Source organism: Theobroma cacao, chromosome 2 (genome assembly GCF_053813885.1).
Source record: "Theobroma cacao isolate CCN51 chromosome 2, ASM5381388v1, whole genome shotgun sequence".
Taxonomy (NCBI): Eukaryota; Viridiplantae; Streptophyta; class Magnoliopsida; order Malvales; family Malvaceae; genus Theobroma; species Theobroma cacao.
In genome coordinates, this window is record NC_142640.1 from 48,473,423 (window position 1) to 48,499,752 (window position 26,330).

The following is a 26,330-nucleotide window of genomic DNA, read 5'->3' on the forward strand; positions in this document are numbered from 1 at the left end:
ATTCAATTCAAGATTACCATGCCAAATTTTTTTATTTTAAGCTAGAAAATCTCTCAGGGCCAGCTAACATGTTAAAATTTTATTAAGATGAGCAATAAAAGTACACTAAGGTGGGAGACATAAACCGTACCTCTAATATTACATGAGATATTTCATAAATAAATCCTAAGGGAAGTAATACTTCCTTTGCTGGAAGTTTATAAAAACATGAACTCAACACTCTAACTTGCTTACACAAGATAAAATAAATAAGGAATACTACTCCCTTACATATGTTCAATTTAACATAAGGTCAATTACTTCTATCTAGCTTCGAGATACCATTTAGCTCACCTTCAACATTAAAGAAATCTTTAAGTCCTTGATGTGAATAGCCTTGGTTCGATGGTTGCCCTCACAATGAATATGAGTGATTCGATAAGTAAAATTATAATTAAAGCATTTTTGAATGGAAGCTAAAACATACCTAGTATCATATGATCCAGTACTCCCTTCCAATATCATATTAACTACCACCTTGGCATCCATCTCAATCTAAAGTTTAGAAAAATTTGTGGTCATGACATAGTAGAAGTCCTATTTAAAATGCAAGCAATTCAGCTTTCAAAGAATTATAGGGTCCAAAATTTTCAAAAAAAGCAAATATTAGCATACTTGTATGGTCAAGTGCCACAGCTTCCCCCACGACATTCCAAAATTGTCTTTCAAGATCTCATCCACTTTTAGTTTAATTTTGTCCAGATTGGGTTTTAACCATTTAATGATTTGTGGTGGCATGGATGGTTGATTTCAAAAGGTGATATTCAACAACATAGCATCTACATATCACCATTCCATTGCTCTTTATGCATTAAATTCCCTTCATGAAGCTACTTTAATAACTTCATAATTCTCCCTATTATTAGTTAAGGATACAATCTTAATTGTCTGTGTTTAGCATCATTTCTTTCAACCCAAAAGAACCAACAAATGAAAATGGACAATAAAACTTGAATATGTCCTTGTTTTGTAAAATCTCCTAAATAGTACCATGCCTATACTACCCGCATAATATTCTAAAGCAAAATAACAAAAACTTGGAAAAATTGAGCAAAGAATTCCTAAACCTAGTGTGCTACTAGACCTTACCAGAGGATATGAAGCAATGTCTTCTCATAACGGTAGCATTAGCACTTTACAATAAGTAAACGTACCAATATCTAGAAAAGTCATCTATAAATATTACGAGGTATTTCTTTCCACCAATAAATGAAGTACTATGCATATCACAAACATCGAAAAGTATTAATACAAGCAATTTAGAGTTTCTTTCTACCTTAGGAAATGAGCTTCTCGTGATTTGAATAACCATGCATGTTTTGCACATATCATTATTTTCATCAATATTAGGTATCAACTATAATTTAGTCATATCATGCATTCTTCTATAATAAACATGACTTAATCTATTATGACATAAATCAGACAATGTTGCTTTACTATCAAAAACATTAAAGGAGGCATCAATATAACTACAACTAGAAGCATTTTTATTAATATTAAGCTTGAACATGTTTTCACATAACTATCCACTTCTCACATATTGTCTATGTAACGAATGCTCTTCGATCGCTACCGGCGTTCGAGTCTTGCGAGGGACCTCGCCAAGTCCCGAACAAGCCTTGTTCGAAACCTTTGTGTAACAATGAACCCATTCCACCAATTTATTTAGTTACTTGAACCATACATCCTTTATGTAACGTAACTTAAACAATAGCTATGATAACTCAACTCAACTTTTATTCAACATGATTATAGAAGTACATCAAGGTCTTTACTATCCAATCATACATTTACATTAATACTATTTATAATCAAATTATGCTACGAATGACTCGACCTGTAGCAGCGGAGTGACTCAGAATGAAATGCTATGAGATGGCTTTACCTATCCGCGGTGAACCATAAGTGCCGATGATTGCACGCCAGGCCGATTACTATCTGCAAAAGGGAAATAAGGGGGTGAGTCTCACAAACTCAGTGATCATCAGCTCCGTGAGTAGGGTGTAGATGGGAAACAAGCATAAAGTAAAGAAGATTTAAATATATAAAAACATAAGAACATGTAAACCATTTAAAAGCAAATAGGACATTGTGCCTTACACATAAAACCAAGGATTTTTATGCAAGAAATCATTTAACCATCATTGTCAAAATCAGTGTGAGTGAAAGATTTCTATCATCGAAATTGTTTAACAACTTGCTCAAGGCAATTCAACAACAACATGCACGCTCCCGTAAAATCAAGTGTTATCAAGCTCATACCATAAATTCGCCAATCATCTCGTACACAAGGAATTAAATCCAACATCATAGTATAAAAAAGGGAGTTGTGGAAAATCTTATAGTTTCACCATGCAAAAAGGACAAAAGTTTGGAAAACCTAAAGAGATATCACTCTTGAGTACGTAACAAAAATAACAACTCGTGGACCCACTTCCACGTAATAACATCCGAGAGCCTCACTCCACCGGATCCCACAGCCATGGCAATCTCAACAATGTTGGCCCACATCGGAGAATCAAGCGGTAGTAACAGCGTATATCACTTGTGGCCTAGCCATGTATATATCACAAACCATGGCCACAGCCATGTCTAACAACCCTCAGTGACTCAAAGGTTCTCTAGCTATAGCTCACTTGTGAACAAAGGTCACACTATACTGATGTGACATTCGGCCTACTCTCGAATCTCCCATTTTGATAAAACCATTTAAAAATCAAGTTGGGTTCTCAAAATTTTATTTCAAATCCATTTCAAAAGTACCAATCATGGTAACACAATAAAACCTCTTTTCGTAAGACTTTTGCATTGTAAAACCTTTGCATGAGGTTTAAATATCAAATCGGCATGGTGATTGTAAAATTCATTCATGAATGCACATCACACAATCAACAAGGCACATTTTGATATAAACCGTATTAAAAAGCTTGTTTCCCAATTTTAAAAAGTCTTTACATATATATAGCTTATATATATATATATATATATATATATATATATATATTTATATATTTAAAGCCATTTTCAAGGTCATGGCATCCACAATTTCCTAGTATTTCTACCAACTCATGCTTTCCACAATTTGCGTTTAAGGTAAACTAACACGTATATATATTTATAGTTACACGATTTTTAAAATGGGTACCCCCTACTCACTGTACAATAACGGGATACTACTTCGCTATTGACTCAGATGCGTATCTAGGCAATTCTACTTGCCAGTAACTCATTACCTCGTCTGGCACACCACCACAACACACTTCTCTACTTATACGCTTCCTAGCAAAAATTCGAACTCAATACACTTAATTATGCTCGAGTACGGGTAACACATCAATCATTAAATCCTTAACCTAATTTCATATTTTTCATCAACCTCAATCACAAGCATTTAACAAGCATTCCACCTACTATTAACCGATTATAATCAACACAACACAATTTAGACATATTGCACACTTACCTTTCAGTTTTAGCTTGAATTCCACACTTATAGCTCATAATTTCTTCATACCCATGGTCACCATTGCTGCCACATATATAAACAATTAATATACATCTCATTTCTTTTGTTTACTTGTGATTTTAAGACCAAAATACTTACCCATAGCTTATCTAGCTCAAATCACCATGGATTCCAAGATTGGCCCAAAAGCATGCATCTATTTCTTTCAATTCTTGGAGGACCTTTGCTGACACAAACATTCTCACACAATTACCAACTCATTTCCTCAAGAAATCACAACTAAAATCAAAGTTCTACTTACCTTCCTTAGCTTGAAACCACTGGGCCAACCTTCCTTGTCTTTTTCTTTTTTCTCCTTTCTTTCATTCTTCATTTCTCCTTTCTTCCTTTCTCTCTTTGTTTCCAAGCCGATTCTCTCTCTTTTTCTTTCTAAAGGTGCAGATTTTCTCAAGGCAAAGATATTTTGCCATTCCTTGGTGTGGGCGGATTCTCCCAAGTTCCCCACCACTCAAATTTTCTTTCTTTTCTTCTCCCATAGGTGAATTGCCCAAAGCTTGGTCATTTTGTCATTTTCTTTTTTCCTTCATGTGGTTACAATCACAAGTCAAAAAACTTTTGGACCTTTCCACTCGCCACCTTCATTGACCATTTTCTTTCCATTATTTTTTTTCTTTGCTCTTTACATGTCATGCTAATCAATTCTCTTTCTTTGTTTTCTTTCTATTAAATATTATGTTTATGCCTTTTTCTTTTCAATTCACATTACCATTCTTACTTGTATACCATGGGCTATCCTTGCCAAACCATAGTTTTCTTCAATTAAATACTTTTTATTCTTTTTCTCTTTATCAACTTTCACATGGTGGAGTCCCACATGTTTCCCACTAACTTCCTCCTTTTTGCATACAATGATTTGCATGTAATAGTGAATTTTACATGTATATCTCATATTTCACATAATTTAACCTTCCTTGATTAGTAAATTTTCATTTAACTCTAAATATTAAAATTTACACATAAGTCCTCAAACTTTTCGTTATTTGCCATGTGACCTTCCAAACTTTCATCCTTTACAATTTTTTTTCTTTTTTTTTCATCCTTTGCAATTTGGTCCTTCCACATTTCTTAAACTCTAATATCCTTCTATCTTTCTTCTTTTACACGTGTACAAACAAAATATAAAATTTTCACTTCACCAAGGTATCACTATAACATTTAAATATATATTTACCCGCTCTAGCTCTATTTAATAATGACACGTGGGCCCCACTATAGTCGTTTTTCTTCAAAATTCTTTTCTTTTTCTTCTCCCCCACTTAGATTAATCATATAATCCTCTTTCATGACTAATTTCGACAACAAATAAAATATTTAATATTTTAATATTATTTTATTAATAAAATATTATTTTATTTTAAAATTCTCTACTTGTCTCCTCAGAACCCAAGATGTCTCACTTCGTCTCAGTTTACTTCCAAATCACCTTTTAACTCGCTAATTTATCCTCGATAAAAATATTATTATTTAATTACTATTTTCTCTCGTGCGAAATATTTTATTCCAAACATTCCTTTCACTCATCACTGCTCCTTGTCACTCAAATTTACGTCAATTGCCCCTGCGTCTTATCGATACGGTTATGTTGACTATTATACGGGGCATGGAGTGTTACAGTATACCTTTTGTAAGGATGAACTTATCCGCTTCAAATACTAATTTGAAGCCATACTTATTCAACAAATCACTTGACACAAGATTCTTTATAACTTTCGGTACATAATAGACATCGTTTAGTGCAAGCATTTTTCCAAAAGTAAACATGAGTTCCATGGTACCTTTTCCTTTCACTTGTGTAGTGGAGGAATTTCCCATGTACAACACGGTTCCATCATTAACGGCTTCCCAAGTCTCGAAAACACTTTTGTCCTTATAAACATGCTTAGTCGCACCAGTGTCAATCCACCGTACTCCATCACCATGTAGAAGATTGACCTTGAAAACCACAGTCACAAACTTGTTGTTCACACCTTGTGTCTTTTTTTTCAAAAGTTTACATTCTGCTTTGAAGTGTCCAAGTTTGTTGCAATGGAAACATAGCCCTTTTTTGTTCCTTTTGATTTTATGACTTTTTTCATTCATTCCAATGGAATGTTCTCTTTTGTTGCACAAGACCAGCTTGTTTGATGGTTTGTGTTCCATCACATGGACCTTCAAAGTCTCAAGATTCTTTTCATTAGAATCCTTTTCTTTTTCATATTGCTTGACATCTTGTTTTCCATTATCTTTTTCTATTCGAAGATGATTACCAAGGCCCTCGAGAGACATTTCCTCTCTTTTATGTCTATCCACGAAAGGGAGGCTTATCAATTATAGAAGATATCACAACAGCTTCATCCATTTTAAGTTCATATTGCTTAAAGCTGTTTAGAATGCGTTCAAACTGATGTAATTGCTCCAAAACAGGACAATTATCAACAATTTTACAATTATTGAAACGACTAACCAGAAATTTCTCATTACTTGCACCTTCAGGCATGTATCTTTCTTTGAATTTGTCCCAAAGTTGTTTTTCACTCGCTTCATTTTGGTACAAACCAAATAATGCATCTAACATTCCATTAAGAATGTGTCCCATGCATATGTAGTCATTATTACCCCATTTTTGCCTCAAACAAGTTTGTTTCACGGATTTTTCATCATCTTTTTCATCCACCCTTTGGTGTATCTAAAACATAAGCGACCTTAAGAGTCGTAAGGAGAAAACGCATCTTTTTCTACCAACACATAAAGTTTCCTCCTTCAAAGCAGTCTAACTTGACAATGTTGGTAGCCATCTCTTTAAGTGAAACCATTTTAAATTCCAATAACACGAAAAATAAGTCTTAAAATTGTCGGTGCAAATGGGGTTTAGATGGAATTCAAAGAATTGACAAAATTGACTTCAAGGTGAGCCTTTCAATAAACATTATCTTTAATACGTATTTCACCCCCACCACTCAGTATGTAAAGGAGAATAATGCAACTAGACTTAGGGATACAGTGAAGCCAACGTCTAACTTTGTCTTGCACTTTACAAAAGTAGACTCTTAGATACACCAAGGGTTTATAAAGTTGTTTAGTCTTAAAGCTTACTTTCTGCAGTAACTAGATTATAAGAAATTTGGATGCTTTTTGTAATTGATGGGAACTTAAGTATTTATGTTAACTTTCAGAGCATAACGCTTTTCTGGCTTTTAATTTTTCTGCTCTTATTTTGTTTTTGCTTTGATGTATTGAAATGGTTGGCAACGAGTCCTTTATATAGGCTTGCAAGTGTCTTTTCTCAAGGACATAACCCTTTCATCAAGGTACCTCCTTGTCTAAAAGATATTTTCACATTTCCAAGACACAACCCTTGGAATAATAGAGGTTTCAATAATTACCTTTTGAAAGTACAACCATTCATTCATAAGACACAATATGACAACATAATTTTTCATTTGAAAAGACACATTTTTATTTTGAAAATACAACAACATAAATTTATATCCAATCGGTTGAGGACGTAATATGTTGTGGTGTATGTGCTATAAGAGCAAAGATCAAGAAGTTCAACGTTTTAGATTTTTGGTGTGTGAAATGGATGGGCTAGTCAATTACGTGGAACAACTGTTCTTGACAGCTCATAGTCAGATTCACCATGTTATTGGTCATTAGTCATTACACCACATTATCAAATTTGGAGCCAAGGTCAAAATTATGTATGGTAAAATATCTCAATAATTTGGAAAAGAATTGTTATATTAAGTTAATATCTTTATAAATTCATTTCAAATGGATTGCACCTTCCCTTGTGGTACATTTTGGTCAACCTATCCCATCTTATAAATTGACACTGGTGGTTTCAAAAGCCTTAACATTATCAGGAACAGCAACAAAAAATAGCCCAAGACAACATGGAAAAAGCTTTTTTCAGCATGAAATTTTTCATCTTTCTGCTATTTGCATCATGTAAGTCAATCCCTCTCCTACTAATCTCATTTATTAACTAACTTTCATGTTAAATTTAATTATAATACTATTAATGCATTGTAATTTTGCAGCAATGGTATTCTCAATGGTACCAGGAGCGCAAGGGCAACGATGCACCACTGTAGCTGACTGTAAAGGAATTAGGTGCATAGACAAAACTTTAGAGTGCAGAGATGGCCGATGCCAATGTGTTCCTACTTTTGGAACAAAAATAAGTTGTTCCAAAGACTTTGACTGTAACAAAGAAGTGTGATCCTAGATGTAACATCCATAGTTATGTTAACGGACAGTGCAGATGTTGTGCTGCCTAAAAAACAAAAAAGTAGGCATGAATTGTTATAAAATGAAATAAAGTTTTTAATATTATATTATTGCTCGATTTGAACTATGAAGCAGATTTGCTTGTAGATTTAGGGGAGATGAATCTATTTCTTCTATCTTTTTATTTTTTAAAATTTAATTTCATACGATATCTAAAAAAATTACGATCAAAAGTGATTAAATTTAACTAAAAAATGAAATGTTAACATTCAATATCAAACAAGGGAAGCACAAAATAAATAGAAAAATTTGAAATAGTAGCCTTAATCAATCATATAGATAACACTATAACTTATTCTAAGTATATTTAAACAAGTTATTTTATACATTATGTAGACATAGACTTTATTCCAAACAATAATATATAAATTATTTCATTTCACATAACTTGATCCTTCGGTTAGGATTAGGGATCAAGGCAATAGATTTATACTTTTCCCACTTGGTACACATCTCATGAATGAATATATGTTATATAATTCAAATTCAAAAGTGAAGAAATAGAAATAATGAGATATCTATTGTTTAAAAATAATAAGCATAATATTTAAAAAAATTTTATGTTCTTCATAAATTTTCAAAGAAATCTTTATTCTTTTATTACATTTAATCAAACACTTGTATTTTTTATTTTGAACCAAATAGACCTTTATAATTAACAATTGGCTAACTATCATTAGTGAAAATGTATTTGTCATTTTATATCATGTAATCTTGGCATGCACATATATATATATATATATATATATATATAGGAAAGTGTGTTTTATCAGTGCACGAGGTAGTGGCAGAGGTAGAGGGCGGCGGGGGCCACCCTACATTTTTTTTTAATTTTTATGGGTATAAAATGGTGAAATATAAGTTTGCCACCCCTATTTAAATCAAATAATACACGGTAGTAAGTCATTTAAGTAAAATTTTGGAAGCTTAGGTTCAATTCTTTTTAGGCCCAAATTTTGAAATTATTTTTTTTCTTATAAAGTAAACCCAAATTTCCTTATAGAATAAAAGATGCATTGTTTAATTGCCTAAATTTGAAATTATTTTTCTTTTTTCCTTATAGAGTAAACCCATGTTCCTTATAAAGTAAACCTAAATTTCCTTATAAAGTAAATCCAAATTTTCTTATAGAGTAAAAGATGCATTACTTAACTATCTAAATTTGAAAATTTTTTTTTTGTCCTTATAGAATAAACCCATTTTCCTTATAGAATAAACCCAAATTTTGAAATTATTTTTCTTTTTCCCATTGCTAAATTGCCTAAACAGTATAATTTTTTACTTTGATTTTTTTTACAATCTGTTAATTCGATTTGAGCATTTATGCAATATGCACTTTTCCTAAAAACCTTTCATTTTTTTTAGCTTAACTTCACTAAAATATTTTGTATTATTGTATATAATATGTTATAGTCCAATGGAGTAAAAGATGCATTGCTTAATTGCCTAAAAAGTATAATTTTTTACATTGATTTTTCTTACAATCTGTTAATTCAATTTAAGCACTTACACAATATGCCACACGTTAACATGAAATACTAAACAAGAATGTGCTTAAAATATTTAGAAAATTTTAATAATTTTCTTACTTTTTCAAATTGAATAGGTATAAAGTGATTGCTAGAACCATTGACACGGATTTAATTATCGATGAATTTGAAAACATGAAAGCACATTGAGCACAACTTATAATACCTAATGTGAAAATCTAATATTAATTTTTCTTTCTAAGTTATGTCTATTTATAATGATGATTTTGACAACTTAAATTCAAATTGTAAATAAAATTTTATTTTATAATTAATTTTATTTTGAAAGTGATTGCTTTTTTGCTCTGAATTGAATCATTGACCCGATTCATGACCTTGTATGATTGCTCTTTAACCACCCCTCATACAAAATCCTAGATCTGCCACTAGTGCAAGGGATTTGGGCCTCTAGAAAAGAAGTTGTTATTTAGTTCTTCGAAGTGTTTTGGAAAGTTCTATAATTTGATTAATTTTAAAGATTTTTCCCAAAAATATCTATTGAAATGAGTGATTATTTAACCAATAATTTGAATTTCGAATCGTATCTTTTGAGAACATGTTTTTTAATACTCTAACTATGCCTTTGACACCCCCTTAATGAAAAAAAGAAGAACTAAATTTATTTGCTTCTCACTCCGGTTTAAAGCAATGAAGGAACAAATGCATAAACTTCCTAATATGAAGGAAGAAAAGGGGCAAAAAAGAAAAGAGAACAATAAAGATTTTTTTTAATTGAGAGAAAGAGAATTCAAATCCTACTTTTTAAGCAAAAGATCACGTACCAACCAATAAGCCAAACACTCAAGTGTGAGAGCAATCAAGATTTATTAAGAAAGTTATAAATATAGGAAGTCAAAAAATCTTATTTTTCCATAGCCTTAGCTATATTAAAAGTTGCAAATCAATAATTTCCCATATAGAGCATGGTTCCATCGTTAACCACTTTCAAAGTCTTAAAGAAACATTTGTCTTTGTATACATGCTTAGTTACACCAATGTCAGTCCACCATGCTCCATCATCATGGAGAAGATTAACCTCGAAAACCATAGTCACAAACTTGTTATTGTTCACACTTGTGTCTTATTTTTCAAAAGTTTACGTTCTGCCTTAGAGTGTCCAAGTTTTTGATAATGGAAACATGTCCCCTTTTTGTTCCTTTTGATCTTATGACTTTTGCCATTCATTCTAACAAAATGTTTTCTTTCGTTGTACGAGACCAGCTTGTATGATGATTTGTTTTCCATCACATGGACCTTCGAAGTCTCAAGATTCTTTTCATTAGAATCCTTTTCTTTTTCATTTTACTTGACTTCTTTTTGTTTGCAATAATCATCTTTTATTCAAACATATTACTAAGGTCCTCGAGAGACATTTCCTCTTTTTTATACTTTGGAGCTTTCTTAATGTTGCTCTATGAAAGGGAAGCTTATCAATTATAGAAGATACCACAATAACTTCATCTATTTTAAGTTCATATTACATAAAGTTGTTTCGAATGCGTTCAAGCTCATGTAATTGCTCCATAACAAAACAATTATCAACCACTTTGCAGTTATTGAAATGACTAACCAAAATTTCTTGCTACTTACATCTTTGGCCATGTATCTTACTTCCAATTTGTCCCGAAGTTGCTTTGCACTAGCTTCATACTAGTATGCATCAAACAATGTATCTGACATTCCATGAAAAATCTGTCCCGTTAATATGTAGTGTTATTATCCCATTTTTGCCTCAAACGAGTTTGCTTCACAGATTCTTCATCATCTTCTTCATTCGGCCTTGTTGTATCTAGAACATAAGCGACCTTGAACATTGTAAAGAGGAAGCGCATATGTTTTTGCCATCAAATAAAGTTTCTTCCTTCAAAGCAATCTAGCTTGACAATGTTGGTAGCCATCTCTTTAAGTGAAGCCATTTTGAATTCCAATAACAAAAAAAGTAAGTCTTAAAATTGTTGGTGCAAATGGGGTTTAGATGGAATTTAAGGAACTAGCAAAATTAACTTCAAGATGAGTCGTTCAATAGATGTTACCTTTAAGACTTATTTCTCCCCCACCGCTCAATATGCAAAGGGAAATAATACGAATAACCTTAGTGATACAATGAAGCCAACGTCTAACTTTGTCTTGCACTTTACGAGAGTAGGCCACTAGATACACCCAAGGGTTTACAAAATTCTTCAATCTTAAAGCCTACTTTTTGAAAGAAGTAGATTATAAGGAATTTAGATGCTTTTTGTAATTGATGGAACCTTAAGTGTTCATGTTAATTTTCATAACACAACACTTTTCTCTACTTTTGTTTTGTTTTTGTTTTGATGTATTGAAATGGTTGGCAACAAGTCCTTTTCTCAAGGACATAACCCTTTCATCAAGGTACCTATTTGTCTAAAAGACATCTTCACATTTGCAAGACACAACTTTTGGATAACGCGATATTTCAATAATTATCTTTTGAAATTACAACCATTCATTCATAAGACACAATATGAATAGATAATTTTTCATTTGAAAAGAAACCTTTTATTTTGAAAATACATCAACATAAATTTCTATCCAATAGGTAGATGACGTAATAAATTGTGGTGCATGCGCTGTAAGGGCAAAGACCAAGAAGTTCAAAGATTCAAATTTTTGATGTGTGAAATGGATGGGCCAATCAATTACGTGGAACAGTTGCTCTTGACTGCTCATATTCAGATTCACCATGTTATTGGTCATTAGTCATTGCACCACATTGTCAAATTTGGGCTGGGGTCAAAATTATGTGTGGTAAAATATCTCAATAATTTGGAAAATAATTGCTCTATTAAGTAAATTCTTTATAGATTCATTTCAAATTGATTGAACTTTCCATTGTAGTGCATTTTGATCAAACTATCCCATCTTATAAATTGACACTGGTGGTTTCAGAAGCCTTAACATCATCAAGAACAGCAACAGCAAACAGCCTAAGACAACATGAAAAAAGCTTCTGTTAGCATGAAATTTTTCATCTTTCTGCTATTTGCATCATGCAAGTCAATTCCTCTCATACTGATCTCATTTGTTAACTTTCATGTTAAATTTAATTATAATACTATTAATGCATTGTAATTTTGCAGCAATGGTATTCTCAATAGTACTAGGAGCACAATGGCAACCATGCACCACTATAGCTGACTGCAAAGATATTAGGTGTATAGACAAAACTTTAGAGTGTCTAGACAAAACTTTATAATGCCTAGATGGCCAATGCCAATGTGTTCTTACGTTTAGAACAAAAATAAGTTATTCCAAAGACTTTGACTGTAACAAAGAAGTGTGATCCTAGATGTAACATCCATAGTTGTGTTAATGGACAGTGCAGATGTTGTGATGCTTAAAAAACAAAAAAGAGGGCATAAATTGTTCTAAAATGAAATAAAGTTTTTGATATTATATCATTGCCTTGTTTGAACTATGAAGCAGATTTGCTTGTAGATTTACAGGGAGATGAATCTATTTCTTCTATCTTTTTCTTTTTTTTATTTTAATTTCATATGATATCTAAAAAAATTACGATCAAAACTGTAAATTTGACTAAAAAAATGAAAGTGAACATTCAATTTAAAACAAATGAAGTATGAAATAAATAAAAAATTTTGAAATAGTAACCTTAATCAATCATACAGATAACACTTTAACTTATTCTAAGTATATTTAAACAAGATATTTTATACATTACGTAGACATAGACTTTATTCCAAATAATTATATTATAAATTATTTCATTCCACATAATTTGATCCTTCGGTTAGGATTAGGGATCATGATAATAGATTTCTTATTTTCCCCATTGGCACACATTTCATGAATGAATATATGTCAAATAATTCAAATTCAAAAGTGAAGAAATAGAAATGATGAGATATTTATTGTTTATAAATAATAAGCATAATATTAGAAAATTTTTAAATTATTCAAAAAATTTCAAATAAATCTTTATTGTTTTATCACATTCAATCAAATACGTACACTTTTATTTTGAATAAAATAAATCTATATAATTGACAATTGGATAACTATCATTAGTGAAAATGTTGAATAGTTTGTAATATTTGTTGGAACATAAGTATTTAGGTGTGACTGTTTAAGAATAAATATAACTCTTAAAAAATAATAAAAAATAAATAAATAAAATAAGTATTTACAATAAACACAACTATTGAAAGTTGTAGATATGTCTGTTGAAATACAACAGACACATCTGTTGAAAATAAAAAGGACACATCTGTTGAAAGACAATAGACACAACCTCTCACTATTTATAAAAAAACGTACTTCCAAGCCAGAATTCATTCAAAGCATTCTACAAAAAAAAAAGGCTTGTTGTATCCTGGAGAGCCCTTGTTTGCGAATCCCCATAGTAGGCAACTCTTTAAAATTGTTAGAAAATTAGTAGAAGAAGAAAAGAGAAGAAAGTATTATGGAAAGTCTAGACACATAAGTCTGCGACATGCCTATATAAGAGAATTAATCTCAAATGGCATTATAACAATAGTTTATGTTACATCTTGCAAGAATTTGGCTGATCCACTTACCAAAGCTTTGCCAAGAAAGGCTATAAAGTCAACTTTTAGTGGAATAAGGCTAAAACCCTTGACTTAAAAGCATTAGTAATGGAAACCCACCTTTGAGTTAGCAAAACTAACAATAAAAGTTCAATAGGTAAAAACAAGTTACTATATGTTATCATTATGCACTAAATTTTATATTAAATAGCCTCATTGTAGAATATTCAAATAGCCTCATTCTAGAACATTCAATGTGACTGTTATGAGAAAAGGATGAGCAAAAGGCTCTTAATGGAAACATCAAATGCCTATAGTAACAAGGACATAAATACAAATTCCACCTATATGAATATTGGAGTGGTGCCGCTCCAACCAAGAATTAAAAGGTTTTATTCTTGTAAATATTCATGACACTAGGATTAGCACAAGGCCATATAAGTGCTAAAGCAGTTGGCAGAATCTTAAAAAATAATACTATGTGTGTGATATTTTTGGTTATGACATAAGGAGTTGAGGTTCAATCCCTGTGATACCAATAACTTCATCTTAACTTTGAAATTTCTATACTAATAGAAAGTTCAAATCTTTAAGATACTTTCTATTATGCATAGTATTATTAATATTACAAACTAATGAGGGATTGTTGAATAGTTTGTAATATTTGTTGGAAGATAAGTATTCAGGTGTGACTGTTTAAAAATAAATATAACTCTTAAAAAAATAATAATAAATAAATAAATAAAATAAGTATTTACAATAAACACAACTATTGAAAGTTGTAGATACGTTTGTTGAAATACAACAGACACATCTGTTAAAACAGTACAGATACATCTGTTGAAAATAAAAAGGACACATCTGTTAAAAGACAACAGACACAACCTCTCACTGTTTATAAAAGAACGTACTTCCAAGCCAGAATTCATTCAAAGCATTCTACAAAAAAAAAAGCTTGTTGTATCTTGGACAGTTCTTGTCTACGAATCCCTATAGTAGGCAACAACTCTTTAAAGAAAGTGTGTTACAGCACGCCTCAAGCCTTATTTTCTTCTTTTTTCTTCTTCTACTAATTTTCTAATAGAAAATACACTTGTCATTTTATATTATGTAATTTTGGCATTTATATATATATATGAAAATGCGTTTTATCATTGTACGAGGTAGTGGACGCCATCCCTTTGTTTTTTATTTTTTATTTATTTTTATGGGTATAAAATTGTAAATATATTAGTTTGTCACCATATTTATCTCAAATAATTTAGCTTGATATGGTGGTAAGTCATTTAAGTTTAATTTTGGAAGATTGAATTCAATTCTTTCTAAGCCCAAAATTTGAAATTATTTTTTTCTTATAGGGTAAACCCAAATTTCCTTATAGAGTAAAAGATGCATTACGTAACTACTTAAATTTGAAATTATTTTTCTTTTTTCCTTATAGAGTAAACCCACTTTCCTTATAGAGTAAATCCAAATTTTCTTATAAAGTAAACCCAAATTTTTGTATCGAGTAAAAATGCATTGCATAACTGCCTAAATTAGAAATTATTTTTCTTTTTCCTTATAGAGTAAACCCATTTTCTTTATAGAGTAAACTCAAATTTTGAAATTATATTTCTTTTTCCCATTACTTAATTGCCTAATGAGTATAATTTTTTACTTTGATTTTTCTTGCAATCTGTTGATTCGATTTAAACATTTAGGCAATATGTACTTTTTCTAAAAACCCTTCATTTTTTTTAGCTTAACATTACTAAAATATTTTTATATTATTGTATATACTATGTTATAGTCCTATGTAGTAAAAGATGCATTGCTTAACTGCTTAAAAAGTATAATTTTTTATGAGAAAATTGTGAGAAATTACCTTTCTTGATAAAAATATTTTAAAAGTAACTATTAAAATAAATTTAACTGTTTTTAGCCATATTTATTCATGACCTGACGAAAATACCCTTTAAACTATTTCAAATAAATTAAACCAATTATCACAATTTTTTCCCATTTCTCTTCATTTGTGCTTCGAATTTCTCTCTCACCATCCCAATCTCTCAAATTTTATCGATTTCTCTGTTCGGCATTCGTCTACTATGCTTCCGATTTCTCTCTCTCACGTTTTCAAATTTCTCTTTCTTACGCTTTCAAGACACCAAGCAATAGTTTTGACATGCTTAGATGGGTGGCTGTTTGGAAAATTCGATTTTTAGATATTTTGGATAAAACTAAAATGGTAGAAATAATCACAAATGTATGAAATAGATTTTAATTAAATCAATTCAGGACCTAGATATCAATAAACTCAAAATTTTGAAATTTATAAATCTAGGTTTTCAAAGAATTTTTTTTTAATTTTTAGTCAAAGTGGGTGTTTTAGATAAAAAAAACATTTGTATTTTGATTTATGAAAACATGTTAGAAACACTTTAATCTATGCCAAATTGTCAAAAAAATAAAAAAAAAAGAAAAAAGTTGAGAGGATTTGAAGTTTCACAGGTTTTTGTACATGACTTGTCACAGGTTTTTGTACATGACTTGTCACAGGCTTTTGTACATGACGTGTCACACGCTAACCATGGCTTGTCACAGGCTTTTGTACATGGCGTGTCACACGCTAGCTATGGCTTGTCACAGGTTTTTGTACATGGTGTGTCACATGTTTTTGTACATGACGTGTCACACGCTAACCATGGCTTGTCACAGATTTTTGTATATGGCGTGTCACATGTTTTTGTACATGGAGTGTCATACGCTAATCATAGCTTGTCACAGATTTTTGTACATGACGTGTCACAGATTTTTGTACATGACGTGTAACATCATAGCGTGTAACTTCATTAAAGGTAACTTTGTCCAACTTGGCTAAAAATAGTTAAAACTATAAAGAGGATCATTTTTAAAAACATCTTATCTTTAAGGACTATTTTTTAAAATGCCTCATTTTTTATTTTGATTTTTCTTCTAATCTATTGATTCGATTTGAGCACTTATACAATATGTTATACGTTAATATGAAAAATTGAACAAGAATATGGTTAAAATATTTGAAAATTTTCAATAATCTTATTTTACTTTTTCAAATTAAGTAGGTATAAAATGATTGCTAGAACTATTAACACGGATTTAATTATTGATGGATTTGAAAATATGAAAGCATGTTGAGTACAACTTATAATACATAATGTAAAAATCTAATATTAATTTTTTTTCTGTTTTATGTTTATTTATATTGATGAATTTGAGAACTTATATTCAAATTGTAAATAAAATTTTATGTTATAATTTAATTTTATTTTAAAAGCGATTAATTTTTTACTCTGAATCGAATCATTGATCCGATTCATGACTTTGTTTGATAACTCATTAATCACTCATACAAATTTCTGGATCCGCCACTGATACAAGGGATTTGATCTTCTAGAAAAGAAGTTTTTATTTGGTTCATTAAAGTGTTTAGGAAAGTTCTATAATTTAATTATTTTTAGAGATTTTTTTAAAAATATCTATTGAAATGAGTAATTATTTAACCAACAATTTGAATTCCAAATTGTATCTTTTGAAGACTCTACATATGCCTTCTGACATCCCCTTAGTGGAAAAAAAATGTAAATTCATCTTCTTCTCACTTCAGTTTAGAGCAGTGAAGGGTGAAATACATAAACTTCATAATATGAAGGAAAAAAAGGAACAAAAAAGAAAAGAGAACAATCAAGAATTTTTTTTTAATTAAGAGAAAGGTAATTCGAATTTTATTTTTTAGGTAAAAAATTATACATTAATCAATAAATCAAATATTCATGTATAAAAACAATCAAGATTTATTAAGAAAGTTATAGGTATAGGAAGTCAGAAAATCTTATTGAACCATAGCCTTAGCTATATTAAAAGTTGCAAATCAATAGGGCACCCCAAAATGGCTTCTGTCAAAGGCATGGGGTTGGATCTTCGTACGGGCATTTACACCAAGTGTTTTCACAAATGCAAATCGTGCATCTTCGGCAAACATTTTTGCAGTCTCCATCATGACGGCATCGGAAGGAAACAACATTCCTTGCTTCAACTCCCTTCATCTGCCAATCTGCACCAACCATGTAGTTACTGCTGTTCTTTTTTTTTTTTTTTTTTTTGCAACAAATAAGAAAGAAATTGGAAAGTGTTGCATATTATATATTGAGATTATGGCAAGAAACCAACATGATGCAGCGAATAACCAAAAGCATGACTAAAATAGCCAAGTTGAGTGAAGACTTCCCCATATATTTCTTAAGGGTTGGACTCGGATGGATTTATTTGGGTTAATATGGTGCTTGCTTTATTATAAGGAAAATCTGCCTGCTTAAAATGGCAGCATGTCCCCTTAAAAAGAGATGAACTTTCTTCTTTCCGTTTTCTCTTTTGTCTTTTGGACAAGAAACAGAAGCCAGTTAAATAGTAATTAATGTCGAATGAATTAACTTAATTACTATAATCAAACGGAAAAAATTGACATTTAGAGCTAATTCAATTTTGAGAATTAATGTTCAATTTTGAACTGCAAACTAATGGCTGATAAATTAACTCTATGTACACACACCATAATCATATCATATTTCAGCGACATATTAACTAGTAAACATGACTACCACCATCAATTAAATAATTCAAGATTTTAAACACGTAACTATTAACATGTTTATTAGATAAACCAAATTAACTTTTATATAACACCATACACTGAACACGTATTTAAAACAAATTAAATTAGTTTTTATATAATAAAAAACGACACATCAATAAATTATTTTATATGAATTAGCACAATAATACGAATATTTAACCTGCTTAAGACACAACCCACTTAACTCTAAACCTAAACCCTATCATTAGAATATGTAAGAGGATTGGTTCTTAAAACAATTATAAATTATAAAATAAGAGAAATATGACTTATCCTTCATTAGCCAACACTAGCTTCAATTTACTCTGTCAATGGATCAAACCAAAAATGTTAGGAACAAACAGCATGGAAGGTAAGAGGGTCTCTTACCCTCTCTCCATTAAGTTAGAGGTCCAAAGAACAAAGCAAAAGCATATCCCCAAGCAATATGAAGAACTCTCTCCATTAAGTTAGAGGTCTCCCTGTCGTTTTGTTTTGTCCTTGCATTATTTCTTTTCTCTATTGTGGAACCCTCAAAACCAATTTGCTTGGCCTCATATCTCGAGGTTTTAAAGGCAGAAAACAGATGCCATTTTCAACATTACTTTTCCTCAAATACTGCAAAATCAAGCCCAATCTTCTATGTCTTTTACCCCAGACCTAAGTGGACAAACTAGATCCAATAACCAAAACAACTGAATCCCATTACTATACTGCCTTCAAACTCTTCCTTCAGCCCATTAAGTTTTTAACATCATTGTCATTCTTTGTCAATCTCAAACTTCAGCCACCAACACGGTTTCTAAAGGTAAATTACCTGCTTCCAACCTAGTGACTTGAGTGAAAATCACTTATCCCATCCCATGGTTTCAAAAGTTCCATCATAAAGCCAAAAATGTGTAGATTAACATATCAAGCCAAATTTATAAAAAAAAAAAAGATCAAACAAAAATAGAATTATACATACTGCATGATTTTGCAATATCAGTACATTTCAACAGCAATGACAATGTAAAAAAGCTAGACAAAACAGATAATTAAACTTAAACATGGTATTAATGTCTATATGATTGTCCAAAAGGCTAGAACAAACGGCAGTTGCAGAAATTGATTAATCTTCAGAAGAAAAAGTGATGAGAGAAATTTTAAATTTGGAAAGGGAAAATAATGAAGAAACTAAGAAAAATCACTTGTAAGGTCCGAACTAAACATTGGCAAGCAAAAGCATCTAATGCACAACAAGATTTCATCAAGATGATTTTCAAACTCAATAAAGAAAATAACAGTTATGAAAAAAATTAAAATGCCATTGCCTAGCGCCCACTAAGCAAAACAAATGCCCCCCATATATACATATAACAACTCCCAAATCTCAAAGGCATAAGATAAGAGTATACTACTCAGAGCATGTTTTTCCATTTTAACAACAAGCAAATAATATTGACATTAAAAAGTTATGACACTTTCAGGACTATGAATCAATAGGTACAGTTGAGTTGAGTGACTATAACAAGAGGGAATTTAACAATAACTCCAGTACGTGTTCTTCCCAGTTCTTGCTGCATCAATCATTCAAAAATTGTAAGTCCAGCAAAAAGTGAACAAAAGAAGAAACATTTCTATCGCACCATGCTCGTATAGCCTGAAATATGACATACACAACAGACTATGAATTTTGGTGCCCATTGAATCTCTTTAATCTTGAACTTCCTCATATAACACTCAAAACCCATAACACCAAATCAATAATACCATCGCTACTCATGTACTCAAACTTAGAGCCAAAAGGGTAAAAGATGTAGCTATAAGATTTAAAGACAAGAAAAATATTTACATAGCTACTTCAGTAGCACACTGCATCGGTAAACTGATATTCTTAAATATGAAAGCAATCAGAGAACTTTGAAGACCATTATAATGATATGGGAATTCTACATCAAATTCAGCCATTAAACAGATCTCTTCATCTTGCTTTCTAAACAAAAATATCAGACCAACCCATCCTTGAAAACAATAAATTGAACGAAAATACATAGTTTTGCAAAGCAATCAGAGAACTTTGAAGACCCAGAATGGGGTTCCCACAAGGGGATTCAGATTCTAAACAACTTTCATCATTTTGCTTTGCAATTATTCAGGAAAGAAAAAACCATTGTTTCTGGCACCAGCTTTCCTTTAGTGAGATTAATTTCAAATCAAAAACAGAGGTTGGTGCCAGAAAGGGTCCATTTTGCACCTGTAGTAATACCTCTTTCTCGAGTTTTTCCTTGCAACTAAAACTTTAAGAAGCAAGGGGCCATTTGGTGCTTAACACTGTCATGTAATAGTAGTAATAATTTCAATCCAAAAATTACTTACCTGAAAATTGAAAGATCAAAATGGCAACAGGGTTTCCCTTGGTTTAGCTCATCAGGCGGTTCTTTATTCTTTTCCAGGGGAAATGATGATTTTTTTTCATTTGGTGGGTGTTGGGTTAGGAGGGTGAAATGATTGAGACTAGGGTTTGAGTATTGAGATGGTATTTATAGAAGGTGATCATTGAATAAAACGACGACGCACAAGCTTTTCAGAATTCAATTTAGGGTCTCCAAACTTCTAATGTTTGTGCTTGGATTTTTTTATTTTATATTTTATATTTTAAGAAATATCTTTAACCCATATAAAGAATCAGTTACCATGCCCACAAGTAGCTGCCTTTTCAGGTTAAACTTGGAACAGTCAAGATATCCAAAGTATAATGGGAGGGCATATCCCCATGTCATGCACCTTGTCAAAGCTTTGATATTTAACAAGTAACACAATCATTAACATTCTCCAAGTAAAACAATATACATAAAAAAATGGCAAGAATATACATCATAAGGCACAATGTGTGCCTGCAAAACAGACTCTCAGTGGCCATCAAAAATAAACCAAGAGGGGAGGTTTCGCCCTCAACAAATATACAGCTAATGCAGAAAAGAGTGCAATGAGAATTGCTATGAAAATGTATATCAGTTTAAGGTGGCCTGTCTTTCCTCTTTTTGCAACTTCCACCCTTGAAATTGTGTCACTGCCATCAGTTACAGCACCGGAAGGTTCAACTTCAGTCCTGTAAAGAGATGCATTCCTTTGATTATCGTTCACCTGTTTCAGAAGAAAAAGAAGAGATCATTCAAATGAACTGTTTTTCATGTATAAAACTCTAAAAGGTCCATTATCTTTTCTTAAAGAATGAGTAATCATCAAAGGTACATCATGGTTTCTCAACAGACCAATTGAAACTTTCTGTTAAAGAACAACTAGAACCTATTTGAGATGACAAAGGATGATATAATTCCATTGATTTCAACATAAAGCTGCCTAAAAATCTTCAATGCACAGTGTGCTATTTTGAATGATGTTCTTTGTCAATATCACTTGGATGAAAATTGCTAAGAAAAACACCATCACTTAGGATTATATAGAAGTTTGATTGCCAATTCAGTTGTGTGCTTCAGGTTACGAAAACTATATCCATCACATCTTATGAATGCCCGCTAATCATAAATATTGACTCAAAGGGTATGAGTATTCAGTTGAAATGTGTAATGATAATTGAATCTAATCTACCAAACGACTTTCTTCTCATGTGACAGTCCCCAGTCAAGTACTGCATTCGTAGTGCTACCAACATGGTCATATAAGTGTATTCACAACCTTCATGGTTAGAGGGGTTGTTGGAGTCTGATACACAAGGAGCCGACACTCGGTTCCATGGAGATCCCGATAAACTCTAAAGGGAAGCTGTGTTAAAATTTAATTGGAGATCCTATCTAGCGGTTAGCAAACACTCAGTTCCATGGAGCATTGAAAATTTTACTTCACATACAAATAAAATGCACCTTGCTTCCCCTACCTCTTTGACAGCAATTGCATCAACTAGTTGCAATTTTATTATTTTTTGTGAAAAACAATAAGGAAAAACTGAGTACCTGCCTGTACACTTGTGGCTGAGAGAACTGTTCTCTCAAATGTTTTTGTGCAATTAGCTTTAATTGAACCACTCTTGGAGACAGATATCTCTGCGCCATCAACTCCAGAGTTGCAGACAGCTAAAGAGCCAGTTTGTACCGTGTTTTGCAACTTTTTCACCAATATTGCCTTCTCCTTTACTAATGAAAATAGCTGCAAAGAACATTTTTCAAAAAATTAAAGTGAAAGTTTTAGCTCCATACGAATGCTAACATCGGTCAACTACGCATTTGCCTATCTCTTTGTTTCACAAGAAAAAGTTAAAAGATCGAAAAAGAAATGTTAAAAAGAAAACTCAACAGTCAATCATGCATGTCCTACAGAAAATATACAGTTCAACATCTTTTTACCTATCAAAGTAGCTGCCTCACCAATATTCAAATGGAAATTAAAAAACCAGTAGGAACTATTTCTTTAAGAGCATAACTTTTAGGTTTTCTTGACATGTACAAGTTTTTAATAATCACTATGAATGCTATTGCCATTTACTTTACCAGCTCCAACATCGGGATACATGCATACACAAAATCATGAATAAGACACAATAAAACAACTCAAGAGTAGAGGACATATTTTGGATTTTTTCATATCAGAATAATGTAAAGTTGATACCTGCTTCTGAATGCGTTCCCTTTCTGTAGCTAGTTGGGTAACCATATCTGTGATTAGCTTGGTCCTATAATTGATTTCTTTTGCGATTGCCTCTTTTTCATTGTTAGCTTGGTCCAAAGACGTCTCCAAGCATTCGATTTTATTCCTCAGGATGCCTAGCTCGTTATTAAGTTCAAAGTTAGATTCTGATAATATAATGCACTGCTCTTCCACAGTATCAGTCTTGCTTTCAGCTTTTGAAACTTTTGATTTTAGATCTTCAATTAAAGTTTCCATATCCCATATTGCAGAGTACAACATGTTCTGCTGCTCCTGGCTTGCATCAGAAGATGCTTTTGCATGTTGTAGTTGAATCTCCTTTTCCCTCAACTGCTTCTCAAGTGAGGTCACCTTCTCTGTATTATTATCATTATTACCTTTAAGAAAATTCAACTCTTCGGTAAGTTCCAAGTTTGCATCTGTTAACTCTGTAACCTTGGCTTCTGCACTTTCAGACCTACTTTCTGCTTCATAAATGTTTTCCTTCAGTGAATCAATAATGATTTCCATTTCATGAATATGCTCTTGACTTGTTTGATTGGAGGCATTTGCGTTATTCAGCTGTAGCTTAGATTCTTTTAGCTGTTCCTCGAGTAATTTCACCTTCTTCCTCAAACTGAATACTTCAGAAGCTTCTGCAGCATGTTCTGCATTGCTGCTCTCAAGCTTTTTTAAAGCAATATCTTTGGTATTTAACTCTTCAATGCAACCTTCAAGTTTAGATTTGAGCTCAGCTTCACGTTGAATTGAACCATTCAGGTTAAACTGAACAATCTGAAGTCGACCTACAAGCTCCTTTGAAATTCCCATGAGCACCTCAGCAGCATTTTCTGCCTCTAGAAACCTTCCCCAAACAACTTCTGCTGCCTCCTCCATGCGAAGAGCTACTTGTTCAGTATAGTGTAGCTTCAGTTTTAATTGCTCTTCATTTTGACCAAACTCTGATAATTTCTTTTCAAGATCTAGCTCCCGTGCAAGTGATTTTTCAAGCATCCTTAATATATGCCTTTGCTGTTCAACAGTCTGTACTTTTGATTTGCCAATGATGTTTGATAGCTGATATTGTTCAGCTATATCCATGGCCTTGTCATTGTTCCCTGTTAATATGTATCTCTTAGAAAGGTATAAAATCAATAAAACTAAAGTATATGGATCTTCATTATTTGTATTGGTTAAGCTGTTAAATTATAAACAATATTCGTAACTTATTATTCTTATGTTATGTGATAAACTCAAATTAAAACTTACAGTTCTCATGTCTGAAATATGAAATGGAATCTTGCAGCTTGGTTGACTGCATCTTCACCTCCAAGACAAGCTCTTGACACTTTTCAAGGGATTGTTCAGAATCATGCAGCTTCTCTTCCATTTTATTGAATAGTGCTCCCAAAGGTCTGCTTGAAGATATTTTATGACGGGCATCAACAATCTCCGCTTGAACAGTATCCAAGAAAGTTTCCACTTCCCTTAACTCGGAATCCAAAATTCCACATAAAAGATCAAATACCAATGCCTTTTCAATGAACTGAGCTGAAAAATCACTATTCCCTGAGGCCATTGCTTCAGGATCATTGTCCCAACCCAAAAGCAGCATCAAAAGTACATGCAAATTTACCAATTTCTCATTAGAATATGCCAAGTCCAAGTCAATTCTGCTTAAAGTGGTATTCTGCATTTCTTGGATGCCCTCTCCACTTGATGAGGCCTCTTCATGTAACTGAACTATATCTAACTCTGGATTGCCCATTTGCATATATTTATCACCAACATTGACCTCATTGATTTCCATGGCTCAGTTCTTTGTTTAGCTATCTGAGGAAGGCAGGAAAAACGAAAAGGCAAAAGTAGGCATTATTGTTCCATTATACTGATACAAATTACACTTTGCAACTAATTCATAAAAGAGAAACAGAAGAGTACTATGGATGTGCATTGATGGGAGTGATTATTTCGTCTCCCGACATTTAGGCATACATATCATTGAGCTTTAAATACAGCTTCTAGTTCACATAAAATCATGATAGCAACAATGCGTTGTAAGAATTAGCCGAAAGAAAAACTGTACCTTAAAACTAACTGTCTCTTATCAATGAAGGACAAAATGTGGGTGCATTTGCACTTATAAGAACTAGTCATTATTGTCGTCCCCAATTAAATAGGTTGGACTATCATTCTGCAAATCCATATAAATGGTTTGATGCATTTGACCATTTTATGGTTCATTAACTACTCAACAAACATGACCTAAGATAATCCTAGCTGACATTGTTTTAAAGTAGTGCTCAGCCACAAATTTTGGCTTCTATCTAAAGCGGTAAGCAGCAAAATTCAGCTACAGAAAACTCAATGATGCACACTACTTTTTGTTCATTCAGGTATCTCCTCTTTTGAAGTTGAGAAAGCAAATTGAAAAAGACAAATTAACCATGGAGCAATAAAATCAGCAATTTATTAGCTAACCCCCTCCCGCAACTTGAAAGCTTTCCCAACCCTGGTGCATTCCAAAATCTTAATGATCCCCATCTGTTATAATAATGGAACTCATTCTTTGACAAAGACTTGACACTTGAATTCTACAATTAGATTAAGATGAAAAGGAAATAAAACTTTATATAGCACTAAAAGTCTTCGGTTCTTCCCTAAAACTTCCACCAACATCAGACGGAAAGTTGACATCTGGAGTCAAAGCATTAGAAGATTTAAAGAAACCAAAACAATACCACCTAGTATCATCTCCCATTAATCCCAACTAGAATTTAAAGTTACCCAACTGTAAATAATGAAACAATAAATTAGCATGCATAAATAACATAACAAAACCAGGAAAGGAGAACAAAAACAAAAAAGCAGAAGCAGACTGCAGTACTATGCAGAGTTTAGTTCAGAACAAGAATACTTTGCGAGGAACATAAGAAATGAGATGAGAATGAGGTACCTGAGAGCAAAACCTTAATGGGTTTTCTTTAATTCTTGAAAAGGAAATGGATCAGCCAAAGAAGAAAATTATTTTTCGTTTTCAACTATCTCTCATTTCATAATACCGTTGATATTCTTCGATCTGTCTGTTAATGATCATAGAGTCTAAAATGTGCCGCGGTGTATTGGCAAGTCCATGTCAATGAGAGTGGGCGATGGTTTAGACAGAATGATGT

The 26,330-nt window shown here is 32.0% G+C and overlaps 1 protein-coding gene, 1 long non-coding RNA gene and 2 other non-coding genes across 5 annotated transcripts; all 4 read right to left on the reverse strand.

Moving 5' to 3' along the window:
- Nucleotides 1-19,022: 19,022 nt before the first annotated feature.
- On the reverse strand, nt 19,023-21,120 carry LOC108660560 (uncharacterized). Its single transcript, XR_016024860.1, has 2 exons — nt 20,893-21,120; nt 19,023-20,176 (listed from the first exon to the last, which is right to left on the reverse strand). It is a non-coding gene; the product is annotated as an uncharacterized LOC108660560 (long non-coding RNA).
- Nucleotides 20,422-20,507, reverse strand: LOC148764361 (small nucleolar RNA R160). The gene has a single exon (XR_016024937.1). It is a non-coding gene; the product is annotated as a small nucleolar RNA R160 (small nucleolar RNA).
- On the reverse strand, nt 20,579-20,658 carry LOC148764362 (small nucleolar RNA R160). Its single transcript, XR_016024936.1, has one exon. It is a non-coding gene; the product is annotated as a small nucleolar RNA R160 (small nucleolar RNA).
- Nucleotides 21,121-21,269: 149 nt separating the features above from the next.
- On the reverse strand, nt 21,270-26,292 carry WIT2 (WPP domain-interacting protein 2). 2 transcript variants are annotated; one of them, XM_018116393.2, is made up of 5 exons: nt 26,114-26,291; nt 24,427-24,990; nt 23,140-24,275; nt 22,492-22,680; nt 21,270-21,660 (listed from the first exon to the last, which is right to left on the reverse strand). In XM_018116393.2, the coding sequence occupies exons 2-5, from the start codon at nt 24,965-24,967 to the stop codon at nt 21,436-21,438; spliced, it is 2,091 nt and encodes a 696-aa protein (XP_017971882.2). In that variant the 5' UTR covers nt 24,968-24,990; nt 26,114-26,291; the 3' UTR covers nt 21,270-21,435. The 2 variants fall into 2 exon arrangements, with proteins under 2 accessions (XP_017971882.2, XP_017971884.2); XM_018116395.2 differs by having other exon boundaries at nt 21,517-21,660; nt 22,488-22,680; nt 26,114-26,292.
- Between the last annotated feature and the right edge of the window lie 38 nt (nt 26,293-26,330).

Coding starts and splice junctions, on each gene's coding strand:
- WIT2 (XM_018116393.2), bottom strand. CDS start 24,967: ATGGAAATCAATGAGGTCAATGTTGGTGATAAATATATGCAAATGGGC. Junction 24,276..24,426: donor ATATTTCAGACATGAGAACT/GTAAGTTTTAAT, acceptor ACATATTAACAG/GGAACAATGACAAGGCCATG. Junction 22,681..23,139: donor GGGAACGCATTCAGAAGCAG/GTATCAACTTTA, acceptor TGTTCTTTGCAG/CTATTTTCATTAGTAAAGGA.